The sequence below is a fragment of the Staurois parvus genome, unplaced genomic scaffold (assembly GCF_062004578.1).
Source record: "Staurois parvus isolate SC_StPar_1 unplaced genomic scaffold, SC_StPar_1.0 ptg000244l, whole genome shotgun sequence".
In the NCBI taxonomy this organism is placed as follows: domain Eukaryota; kingdom Metazoa; phylum Chordata; class Amphibia; order Anura; family Ranidae; genus Staurois; species Staurois parvus.
In genome coordinates this window covers 9,547,723-9,561,309 of record NW_028318040.1, presented here as the reverse complement: position 1 = coordinate 9,561,309, position 13,587 = coordinate 9,547,723, and the positions used below count along the sequence as shown (strand labels likewise).

General features: G+C 39.8%; 1 protein-coding gene across 1 annotated transcript in view; it reads right to left on the bottom strand.

The window, feature by feature from the left end:
• Positions 1-262: 262 nt before the first annotated feature.
• LOC149459871 (alcohol dehydrogenase 1-like) overlaps positions 263-13,587 on the bottom strand; it is a 31,532-nt gene continuing 18,207 nt past the window's right edge. The window contains exons 6-9 of the mRNA XM_089680564.1: positions 8,473-8,733; positions 6,822-6,957; positions 2,726-2,864; positions 263-1,282 (exon numbers count right to left, since the gene is read on the bottom strand). Coding sequence (XP_089536690.1) covers positions 1,258-1,282; positions 2,726-2,864; positions 6,822-6,957; positions 8,473-8,733 — 561 coding nt within the window. The 3' untranslated portion in view covers positions 263-1,257. The remainder of the gene's footprint in view (positions 1,283-2,725; positions 2,865-6,821; positions 6,958-8,472; positions 8,734-13,587) is intronic.

Here is a 13,587-nt window from a genome sequence, read left to right as displayed (position 1 = left end):
GCTGTTCAGTTAAGCAGTAAATACAATTTAGGATATTAAAACCTGCTGAACCGGTTGAATTTCGATCCATGTATGGCTGCCTTCACCCAAATTTTAAGCAACACTGTATATCATAGGGTCAGCTGAAAAAGCATCAAAGAAGTCCAAATGTACCAGCCTCCCCAACTTTCAGCCATTACTTGGAACTTTGCAGAGGCAGAAAGCATGGTGGGTATGAACTTACCAGTACCGGTCTACAGCATGGTCAATTAAAGTGTATCTATTGCCAAAACCTTTATTTTTATTTATTAACTTTGTGTTAATCATCTGAAGCATAAACTTTACAGATATAAAATAGGTAATAGAAGGTTAATTTTAAAACGTACAGGTCAAAAGTGTTGATATTATTATTATTATACAGGATTTATATAGCGCCAACAGTTTGCTCAGCGCTTTCAAACTAATGGAAGACAATACAGCAACAACACAGTTCAATACAAGAGGGTTAGAAGGTCCCTGCTCCTTGGAGCTTACAATCTAATATACAAGTCATGTTCGAGAACACAGGATAGACCTGACAGATACAAAACTAGACATGAAAGGGGGAAGAGAGAGTGGGACAGGTGCAGGGGCGGACTGACCATTTGGAAACTCGGGCACTGCCGGAGGGCCCGGGGTCAGTAGGGGGCCCCATGAGATGTCCCTGGTACCTTTTTCATAGGCTTTTTTGTGTTTGGGCAAGGACACAGGGGCCCCATGATCCCCTATTGCCCGGGGGCCCCATGAGTTGTCAGTCCCCCCCTGGACAGGTGTGATATTAGAAAGGGGAAGATGTGAGGATCTGCTAGCCAACAGTTTTCACCATGTAATAATGCATACATTGAGATGAACAATATTGTCTAGTTGGTGAGACGAAACAAGATTCTGAGTGGTCAATATATCCTGATTAATAAAGACTGTATCTTTTTCTATTTCTGCTTGAAACCTTATTATTTTTACCTACCCAAAGGCCACGCCAAGCATTAGTAACCACTTGTGTATTATGCTTTTTTGTTTTGTAAACAGGAAATTGTTACTTTTTGGCATTAGAAATAAGAACTTTTTTTGAATAATGTACAATGCCTTTTATTTTGGGGTATACCAAGTCAATTACATTGAACAAATCAGCTAAATCAGATTACATGAAAACAGATTGTGTTTCTTCCATATGTGGCTCTCTTCCATATATGTTCCAGATGTAGGCATTAGAAATTATACCGCTCAAAAAAGGCCTTCAATTTAGAATAGCAAGACTGTGCGGATGCTTAAAAAAAAAAAACAAAAGTTAGAGCAGTGTGTATTAAAAAATAAATAAGTAGTAATGCTCTTACACTGTATATTCTTATATATGATCCGAAACTGTGTTTGGGTATCTATTAAATATATATTTGGATGATGTCTGATGCTAATAGTCTGGTTTTATACACTACAAGGAAACCAGACCACTGATAATAGCATGAGTTCTGGCCACATGAATTAATATGTCATTCGACATCCATAAGTAAATCTGGTTTGAAGATGTATCCACTGTAAGGGCTTCATGTAGATAATGTGATGTATGGTGGTCTCACTCCTGTCCCATCATTCTTTTTACTACTTATATTATAGCTTGAAAGGTAGTAAGTAAAGCTGTCTTATTAATTGTTGTTTTAAGCAGAGAGAAAAATAAGTGCAATTTGGCCAGATAAAGAATTGAGAATCCTACTCTGGGAAGTTACCTCCTCAGCCATAATGCCTACTCTTTGTCTTCAGCCATTTTGCCAGTTGCTTTAAATAGGAAAAGGCTATACAGGTAGTAAAGATGTAAGGGTTCCAAATAGATATCCTTATAATAGGCATGCCATCCACCAAACAAAAATTTGTCCATCTCCCAACCTAGGCTTCTTAAGTCCATCCTGAACATGGCCAAGCATCTCAGGTTCCTCTATATTGCTTGCTGCATCACAGTTAGGTTGTAAACTGAGTACAATGGAAACCATTGCTAGGATCTTATTAGATGACTTTGTCCACATGGTGGCTGGTAGTATATATGATGATGTTTGCTGTGTGGTGCCGCCAAAGAGCTGAATAAAGACACAATGGAGGCTGGGCAGGTTTATATGAGTTGTGAGTCAGACCTTCCCTGAGAATATCTCTATCATGTAGCAGCACTGGAGCCAAACTGACAAGAGTTGATAAACAAGCAAGGAGGAACTTAGAGACTGATAGACTTTTGGATGGCATCTTAGTACTTTCTTATTTATTGTAAATAAAATGGCACAAATAAACATTTGCTGGAGAGAGTGAATTATGGAATGTATTGTCTACTGTGAATGTACGACTACGTATGATTATTAAGTTTTTCTTTACTATATGGATATTAATCTCAAATTTAGAATATTTATTACATAGCCAGTGGTATGTTTGCATGCATATTTTGTATGCTGAGTATAATTTTCAACATCTGTTCTTAGTCTGTATACATGAGCTTTGCATAGCACCACTTCTCTTGTTCTGTAAAACCAACATTTCTTAGTATTTGTTGTTTTGCTGGGTGTAATTCTAAATATCCTTCCCATTCAGTATGCATGGACACTGCATATTCCAGCATTTCTTCTTCTGAACAATGAGTACTATTCTCAATATGTTTTTGTCTCTGTGTAAATGGATGCTTCACCCTTAACAGACAGCACATTAAAAAAATTCATGTATTAATACTTATACCTACCTTTTTCCAGCTCTGAGAAGTTCAAACCCTTCATTTATTTGAGTAAAAGGCAAAGTATGAGTCACTAAACCATCCAGATCAAATTTGCCGGCCATGTAGTCAGAAACCAACTGGGGCACTGAGTCAAAACTTTTAAAACCTGAAAAAGTCAGACTCTAGTTCAGTTTGGCTCAGTTAGATACAAAACATACACACGTAAACATGCTACACATTGGGTATCTATCTACAATGTGTATATATATCTGTCAGTTTAAAAAGACTATGTGTATTTTTCATCAATGCATCTTTCATTTTGGGCAGCAAATTAAAACAGACTTGCATAATTCCAGTCTGGTTTTACCATTGGAGACACACCCTCAAAAATAGATGAACAATGGAGAAGTAGGTAGGGAAAGGTTTCATTCTGCTTCAGTGCTACTGAAAAGCAGCTGTGGGGGAGATCAGGGGCGGACTGACCATTTGGAAACTTGGGCACTGCCCGAGGGCCCGGGGTCAGTAGGGGGCCCCATGAGATGCCCCTGGTACCTTTTTCATAGGCTTTTTTGAGTTTGGGCAAGGACACAGGGGCCCCATGATCCCCTATTGCCCGGGGGGCCCCATGAGTTGTCAGTCCGCCCCTGGGGGAGATCTTTAAATGAAGCTGCCTAAATATAAACTGTTTTAATATCTGACTCGAATCTGTCTCATTGCTTCTGTTCAGCAATGTGTAGCCGTGATACAGAATCGTTAAATGCCCCCTATGTACTGTATATAAATATTGGCCTTGCTCATCCTTACTCCATCCAATGTAAAAAATAAATAATAAATAAACACATATACTGTTTGTGTGTGTACTGTGAAATGTAGGGGAGCTGTGTGTACATCTAAATGTCTGTAACACAGCTATATAATGCTACTCTACTAGGTTAGGATTACAAAGAGCAATAAAAGTAACTTGACTGTGCATTTAGAAAAGTCAATGTTATCTAGAACAGCAATGTTATACAATCATTCAGATAAAGAGTTACTGTATTTCTCATGTTTGAGCATTAATGTTCTGCGGACCACAAAAGCAAAAGGGGTCATTTCTAAGCTATACCTTGATTTGCTATCTAACCCTAAAGCCACTTTATCTAAGCCAATGACAGTGGATGTATGCTTGAGACAGAAGAACTGACTGGCATCTGGCAGGCAACTCACAAGCATCCCAGAAAATGTTGGCACTTGAAACTGTTTATAACGTATTAGCTAGCTGGTACCTAGTGCCAGCAAGAATAGCCAAATACGTCCCGATATACCCCTCTTGCTTCCGCGGTTGCAGAATCCAGGGCACTCATCTTCATATTTGGTTGGCTGTTCCCTTGTGCAGTCCTTTTGGTCCAAAAGCTTCCAAATCCTGTCTCAGCTGTTTATTGTCAGTATCCCACTGGATCCCTAGGTCACATTATTAAATGTCTGCACTTCTGAGCTCACCAAGAGCCACACTCTTGCTCCAAATTACGACCACTGCGAAGCAAACAACCACTAGATCTTGGAAGTCTTCTTGCAACTAAGCACAGGGTAACCCAGTCAATGGTCCATGTGAAAGTTGATGCGACCTTGCAAGATAGGGTCCCTAAATACACTAAAGTATGGCAGGTGTGGGTGAACCATTTCCTTCACCCGGACTTCAACAAATCTTTTTTAGAGCATTTGCTCTTTGCAGGTTCTTTTCCTGATATCGCCTAAGGTGGGCGATGTTGAACTGCTGACCATGTGACACCATCCCAACTCCATAATTTCCTCCTCTCCCCCACTTCTTTTTCTGTTTTCTTCCTTACACACTATTTTGCATCTCCAGCCCTTATTTGGGGTGCTATGACAGATGTTCTCCTACTTTTTCAGAACTATCCTTTAATATGTTGCAAACAATGTCCTAATGCTTCCCTATGTTACAAAGTGAGGAGGAACCTTTGTTCTATTGGTATTCAGAGAATGCAGAGTTTTCCCCTACCCCCTTTTTTTCACTAACCAATTACACTGTCCCCTCTGCCTGAAGGTTAAACATGTTTGCATGATGACATTGCTTTTCTCTTTTGTACACTTTACAGTGTGTTTAAAACCTTTGAACAAGAAAAAGAGATGTTATTCTGTCTCATTTTTAGACTGGGATACGCTTTTGGCAACATTTCTAATATGTAGAAAGACTTAATATAGTGGACGTTTGCCTTGGTCAACAAGTACTGATAGTTTTAAAGGTCAGCTACATTTTTCCACTCCTGAAATCTGATTTCACAAAGAATAAGTCAAAAACATGTAAAAGTAACAAAGTTTATTTCTAGATCTTTTGAATTTAGAGTATCTATTATGTTTCTTTATTTACATTTATAGTAAACCCTTACATTTTTAAGGGGGTGTAGGAGGTCCACACCCACCTTGTAGGTGAATCCATTTTTTAAACTGTCTCTTTTTAGCTTCAGCTGCTGAACTCCAAGTTGCATGCCACTGCCCCCCACCTACCTGTTTGCAGGTGTCTCCATATCGTCAGCTACTCCATGTGGGTGTGCCACCAACTAATGGTGTGTGAGTCCTTAGACACACACAGTGACTAGCATGCCACACCCCTGATCCCTCCTATCACTCTGCTGCCCTCAGAACCCAGAATATTGGGGAAATGGTGCAGACCAGCTGAGAGTGCTGGCGGTCCCAGCAGATCAAGGGTAAATGTTCAAGAATGGGGGATACAGAAAGGTACTGGGGATTTTTTTAACTTAATGAAGAGAATGCATTAAGGCAGGGGTGTCCAACATTTTGACTTTCCTGGGCATTATTAGAAGAAATGGAATTGTCTTGGGCCACACATAAAATACATTAATAATAAGTACAGCTGTTATGCAGAAAAAGTCACAAGTTAACGATCACTGATATAGAAATTTTACCTATCTGAGTGATAATTTTTTTGTAAAAGAGGGCAACATAAAACTAGTGTGACATTTGACACAGTTTTTGATAAACTAACACATCAATATCTGGTTTGATGGATGTAGTACTAACTCACAATTAATTCTCAAGGTGCTTTTCAGGGATTTTGGTTCTAATTTTGCCCTTCATGTCCTTCATCCTTGAAAATAGTTGCTCACAAATATAGGTGCTGCCGAACACTAATGACATGAATAAGGCGTGGTTGTGAAGAGTGGGATATTTTTCTTTGGGAAGATAAAATGTATAAAAGTCCAGTAAAGTGAGTGTGTCAAATTTTTCTTCAACCACATTAAGCACATTAAGTGTAGACACATTTTTATAACAAAATTAAAAAAGAAAACATTTTCAAGTAAGTTTACGATTTTGTGTTGGGCCACATTTATAGCCATCTTGGGCTGCAGGTTCTACACCCCTGCATTAAGGTAAAAAAACACCTAACATTTAGTACCACTTTAAATCCACCTAAAAGCCCCCCCTTCCCATAGTGCCACAGTGCCTCGAAGATGGATACACCCCACAATTTATGAACCCTTATAATGCAATAATTTTAAATATGTTGTCAAAGTATTTTTTAAAGCATAACAATGCAACAGAAGCACCACACCAAAGAGACAAGAGAGCAAATTGCTTTATTGACTCTTTAACAAGATCACACCAAAGCCAATGTGTTTCAAGGGTCAAAAAAACTCCCATTTGATTCAGGAGTACAGAAAATCAAATAAAATGTAGAAAATATAAAAAGTATTAAAAAGGAACTATGAGGATTTAAAAAGGGGTGAATAAGCAACTATTAGAAAACAACAGGACACACAGTACATAAAGTATATGGCCATAAAAGAAATAAACAAATGAAGAACTGATGCCTGTTTGATATGATATTGCTAAATAACCAGTAAAGCATTTTGCACTCTACCATCTCTTTGGTGTGACACATCTGTTGCATTCCTTTGCTTTATTTGACAATTTTGATGCACATTGTAAGGGATACTTGCTTTATATAAGTGGTCTTGCCAGAGCCAATGAGCTTGTTGAATGATTGTATCCTCATTACTCCAAGGAATCATTGCTGCAGTACCACCTTAAAACCTTCAAAGTATTCCTGTAATTTTAATACAGTGCAAAAAATGGCAAAAAGGTGTCTTATAATAAAATGTACCTCCATATATACTGCCTTTCCATGTGCGTCCTGTGAGAAGCAAAAGAGGATCAAATGTGATATTTGCATCCTGGGGAGCTACGCCAATTACCACACTGGTTCCATATCCTGGATGAGTACACTCCAGTGCTGCTGTCTAGTACCAAAGGAAAACAGAAATCAGGTTGTGGACGTACATGCCTTTGAAATAAATTAAGTACTTTTAAATGACCTTTACCAGCATAAGGGCCATAGACCTTATAAAAAAAATTAAAATGTAAAATGGTGAAATGACAGACCCTCAAAGATTTATATTTTCTATACATTTACATACTCAAGCATGTTTATGGCTTCTAAACATGTACAGTATGTAACTTTCTCTGCAGTAAAGAGATGGCAAGGTATGCTGCCACAAAATGTTCAACATAGTCTATTCAATATTGTCATGATAAAGCTCTATAAAATCCCATACTCTGTTAACCTCAGAATGACAGATGCATATCCTGCATGTACCAATACCTTACAAAATGTTCATTTTGGGATTTTTTTTTCACTTAATTAGTTAATTGTGCTGTAATCTATACTAACTGATTTGAACTAAAGTCTTAATGACCTTTAGAATTTTTTTGTATTGTTCCTATTGTCATTGCGCCATGCTCTCTTTAAACAAACAAGTCTTACTGAGATCAATTCACAACAGAATGAGGTACAGTATATTATTATACAGTATTTATAAAGCGCCAATAGTTCACTCAGCGCTGTACATTACAAAGGGGGACAGAACATGTGACAGAACAATACCAATACAATGCAAAACATGAGGGGATCGAGGGCCCTGCTCTTTCGAGCTTACAATCTAGAAATATGATATTTTTATTACCAAACATTACTTTATAATTTTAGCAATCAAAACAATTTATTCAGTCCATTTAAAGTTGATCTACATAATGTACATCCCTGTTGCGGTATACATTAAACAGTATCCTTTATGTAAACATCAATTCAAAAGATTATTGCACATGTTTTTGCTTTTGACTCCATCTACTTTCTCCTCTTTAACTCTAGCCCAGTAAATTCCATTTGGGAATACTGCCTTCCAAGAAACACATTTATCTGATTTCTAAAAATTGGCTTCCACAATAGGTAACATTCATTGAAAGTGGTGACCCACAAACAACAAAATATTTTGCAGCTTACCAATTCTTAAATAAGGTGGCTGCATTGGAAGGACAAGTTAGATATACATTATGTAAATGACTAACAAATTAAAGCCTAGCTCCAGCTAACACTATTTTAGCAGTAACAGCAACATGTGTTTCCTCTTGGGATAAAGGTCATATTACCATACCCATATTTACTTAAATGAATAAAATAAAATGAATGAAATAAATAAAATGTCCTATCAGCCAGATGCACATCCAGAACCACTGGTGTAAAGTGCAAATAAAGCTGGATATTACTTATACTTCAAACTACAAACAGCTGTTCAGGCTTTTTAGCCATCAGCAGTGCAGTGTGTGAAAACCACGTCTTCTAAGCAGTAGGACTTGAGACTCAATGAGATAATATAATAATACAGGTTATGGTGCTGAAGGGAATAAAGGGATCAAAAGCCTTCTAACTGACTCAGTGCATAGATTGGTAAAGATAAACTAAATTCAAAACTACATACCATAACATCTGTACTGCCGATGCATTCAAAGGAGTAATCCACTCCATCTCCAGTCATTTCCTTGATTACCTCTTGGATTGGCTTTTTAAAATCTTTAGGATTGATGCAATCAGTGGCTCCAAACAGCTTTGCCTTTTCAAACTTTCTTCTGTTTATATCTATAGCAATAATTCTTGATGCTCCAGAAACTTTACATCCAGTAATGGTTGACAGGCCAATAGCACCTAATCCAAACACAGCACACGTAGTACCAGGCTCCACCTATTCATTAAACAACAAAAGTTGCTAATATGCCTTTTAGTTTTGGTAAAACTGATTCATGTTAATGCAATATGACATATACTAAAGTGTTAGTTTTGGATGGCTGGTGGAAATCAGAATTTTGTTATGATATGTTACATCATATTATATTATATGTGACAACATGTTGTTGATATTATGTATGATCTCCTATATAAAGTCCCTCTAATTTTCTTGTTTGCATTAAAGTTTATATTGCTTTGGGATCATACCCCCAGGACAAATACCTCATAATTCTTCTCGAAGGCTATTATTATATTATACAGGATTTATATAGCACCAACAGTTTGCTCAGCACTATACAATATAAAGGAAGACAATACAGCAACAATACAGTTCAATACAAAAGGAATAGGAGGGCCCTGCTCCTTGGAGCTTACAATCTAGGAGGGAGGGGCTAGTGGTACAAGAGGTAGTAACTGTGGGGGATGGACTGGTAAGAAGAGTAGAAGATTCCATTATTAGATGAGGGCAGGATAGGCTTCCCTGAAGAGATAGGTTTTCAGAGATCGCCTAAAAGTCAGCAGAGTAGGAGATAGTCTGATAAATTGAGGTAGAGAGTTCCAGAGGATGGCGGTAGCTCTGGAGAAGTCCTGGAGACGAGCATGGGAGGAGGAGACAAGGGAGCTAGAGAGACGGAGGTCTTGTGAGGAGCGGAGAAGACGGTTTGGGTGATATTTGGAGGCAAGATTGCTGATGTAATTTGGGGCATATAAATGGCTTTATATGTTATTGTTAATGTTTTGAATTTTATCCGTTGGGCAATGGGAAGCCAGTGGAGGGATTAGCAGAGAGGGGTGGCTGATACTGAACGGTTAGTAAGGTGGATGAGCCTGGCAGCAGCATTCATGATAGACTGAAGAGGGGATAGCCTGCGATGAGGTAGGCCAATGAGGAGGGAGTTACAATAGTCAAGGCGAGAGATAACCAGGGAGTGAATAAGTTGTTTAGTAGTTTCCAAGGTTAAGAACGGGCATATCTTGGAGATGTTGTGGAGGTGAAGTCTACAAGATTTGGACAGCGATTTAATTTGGGGCTGAAAGGACAGATGGGAGTCTACACCTAGCACCCTGGCATGAGGGGAGGAACTGATGGTTGTGTTATCGATTTTGATGGAGAAGTCAGGGGAGGGGGCACAGGCTGGAGGGAATACTAACAGCTCAGTTTTGGAAAGACTGAGTTTGAGGAAGTGGAGTGACATCCATGCCGATATGTCGCTTAGTAGGTTAGTAATGCGAGAGGAGACTGAGGGGTGAGGTGAGGGGTAGAAAGATAGATTTGTGTATCATCAGCATAGAGATGGTACTTAAAGCCATGGGAGTTTATCAAATGACCAAGGAAGGAGGTGTAGATAGAGAAGATTAGGGGCCCAAGGACGGAACCTTGAGGGACTCCTACAGAAAGAGGGAGTGAAGAGGAGGAGCCAGAGTTATAAGTAACGCTGAAAGAGCGCTGCGAAAGGTAAGAGGAGAACCAGGAGAGAGCAGAGTCTCGGAGGCCAAGAGAGTGGAGTTTTTTGAGGAGGAGGGGATGGTCAACCATATCAAAAGCCGCAGAGAGATCAATTAGTAAGAGTACAGAGTAGTGGCCATTGGCTTTAGCTGTTAGTAGATCATTAGGGAGTTTTAGTACGGCAGTTTCAGTGGAGTGTATTGAGCGAAAGCCAGACTGTAAAGGGTCAAGAAGGTTGCTGTCAGTGAGGTGGGAGCTCAGGCAATTGTAGACTAAGCGTTCTAAGAGTTTAGAGGTAAACGGGAGCAGGAAGATGGGTATTAAGTTGTTCAGGTTGGTGGGGTCCTGGAAGGGCTTTTTAAGTATGGGATTGATGTGTGCATGCTTTAGAGGGGAGGGGAAGCCACCGTTAGAGAGGGAAAGATTGAAGATGTGAGTCAGGGAGCATAGGATGGAAGAAGAGGATAACCGTAGTAGTTGTGAGGGGACAGGATCCGGGGGCAGGTAGTGAGACGGGCTTCTGAGAAAACCTTAGTGACCTCTTCAGTAGCAGCAAGGTCAAAAGAGGAAAGTGTTGAGGGAGGTTTAGTATAAGGTATGCTAAGTGGGATGGATATCTGTGCAGTGGCAATGCCCCTACGAATTGCATCGATCTTGTTTTTGAAATGATTTGCAATCTCGTGAGCAGTGAGTGAGGTGCTGGGTGGAGGTGAAGGTGGAAAAAGTAGAGTTAAAAGTAGAGAAGAGACAAATAGAAGGTTAAAAGCAATAGAAGGTAATTTTTGAATCAGGAATACATAATTGAACTGAATATATATATTTGTTTTTTAACCGGTTTAGTGTCGCTTTAAGATCTATTGACAATGACAAACTGTCATGTATAATAGTGATAGTAATACTGTACCTCTATTTTACATTACATTCAGCTCCAGCCAAACAGGTAAATACACTGCTCAAAAAATTAAAGTAACACTTTTAAAACACATCAGATCTCAATGGGGAAAAATATCATGCTGGATATCTATACTCATAAAGGACCGGGTATTGTGTTAGGAACGTAAGGATGCCCCATCGTTGGATGGAAATGAAAATGATCAACCTAGAGAGGACTGAATTCAAAGACACCTCAAAAATCAAAGTGAAAAAATTATGCAGAAGGCTAGTCCATTTTGCTCCTAATGAGACTTTGAATGGTGTCCTGGGGTATTTTCTCCCAGATCTGGACTAGGGCATTACTGAGCTCCTGGACAGTCATAGGTGCAACCTGGCAGCATCCGATGGACCGAGATATGATATTCCAGAGGTGTTATATTAGGTTTAGGTCAGGTGAGCGTGGGGGCCATTCAATGGTATCAATTTCTTTATACTCCAGGAACTGCCTGCATACTCTAACCACATGAGGCGGGCATTGTCTTGCACCAGGAAAAACCCAGAACCCACTGCACCAGCATAGGCGGTGACAATGGGTCCAAGGATTTCATCCCAATACCTAATGGCAGTCAGGGTGCCATGTCTAGCCTGTAGATGTCTGTTCATCCCTCCATGGATTTGCATCCCCAGACCATCACTGCCCCACCACCAAAATGGTCATGCTGAGCGATATTACAGGCAGCATAACGTTCTCCATGGCTTCTCCAGACCCTTTCATGTCTACCACATGTGCTCAGAGTGAACCTGTTCTCATCTGTGAAAAGCACAGGGCGCCAGTGGTGGACCTGCCAATTCTGGTGTTCAATGGCAAATGCCAATCGAGCTCTATGGTGCTGGGCAATGAGCACATGGCTCACTAGAGGACGTCAGGTTTGGTTAGAGACATTCACATCAGTTGCCTGCTGGAGGTCATTTTGTAGGGCTCTGGTAGTGCTCATGCTGTTCCTCCTTGTACAAAGTAGCAGATACCGGTTCTGCTGATGGGCTAAGGACCTTCTACAGCCCTCTCCAGCTCTCCTAGAGTAACTGCCTGTCTCCTGGAATCTCCTCCATGCTCTTGAGATTGTGCTGGGAGACACAGCAAACCTTCTGGCAGTGGCACGTATTGGACTGCCTGTGCAATCTCTATAGGGTCCAGGTATCACCTCATGCTTCCAGTAGTTACACTGACCCTAGCCAAATGCAAAATTAGTGAAAAGCAGTCAGAAAAGATGAGTAGGGGAAAAAATGTCAGTGGCCTCCACCTGTAAAACCATTCCTGTTTTGGGGGTCATCTCATTGTTGCCCATCTAGTGCACCTGTTGTTAATTTCATAAACACCAAAGCAGCTGAAACTGATTAACAACCCCCTCTGCTACTTAACTGACCAGATCAATATCCCAGGAGTTTAATTGACTTGATGCTATTCTCTGAATAAAAAGTGTTCCTTAACTTTTTCGAGCAGTGTATTTGGGCATTCATCCACATGTCCAAACAGCCAAGGTTCAGTCCAAACGTGTGTTTATAATGAACTTGAAAATTATCCCTAATCTTAACCCTAACTTTAACAATAAATGTTAACCCACATCGTTTGACCCTAAAATAATCCCTAATACTAAATTTTCTCCAACCCACCCCCCCCCCCCTCTCCACTGCAGCAGCAGAATATGCTCACCCTATGCAGAGAGACTATGCCAGGAGCATTGGTGCTGAATCCTCCCAGTCTTGTGCTCAACATTAGAATGATAAGATCCCAGTGCTTAAAGCTATTGATCCATGCAATTACACTTTATTCACACTGTATGTACACTATACTTTGAAAAAAAGACAATTTACACATTCACATAGAGGAAATATTAGAATCTCACTATGAAATTGTTCCCAGGGAGGTGAAGCTGAAGAACTGAATTTACAATATCACTGGATATTTATGGTGATATGTTAGACATATATTGATGCTTAAAGGATAAGTTCACCTTTCAACAAAAAATGATAAATGCACATTTTTTGCAGATAAAAAATTTGCATTTATTATTTTTTGTTGTCGGAGCCTGCAAGGCATTGCACTGGTGCTATGCATGACTCCTGCAGACCTGTCTGTGCATCTGCTTGCTTGTCCATCGTACGGGCAAGCTGATATTTACTGACAGGAAGAATCAATGAACTACCACAGTACTCACAATGCCAAGGTAGTTCATTGAGAACTACAAACCAACAGCCTCTAAGGCTGTCAGTGTTTGTAGTTTCTCATTCACAGAATACTGTTAATGAGTAGTACGGCCGGCAGCCAGGGCCCAGCACAGCCGCTTTTTTTTAAAAACTTTGACAGCTAGCAGTCAAAGCAGGGGATTGGGGGGGTGCGGGGGACGGTCATTTCATAACATATTACATATGGAATATGGAAGTAACATTTAACATGCTATGAAAGGTGAACTTATACTTTAAGGAAGGCAG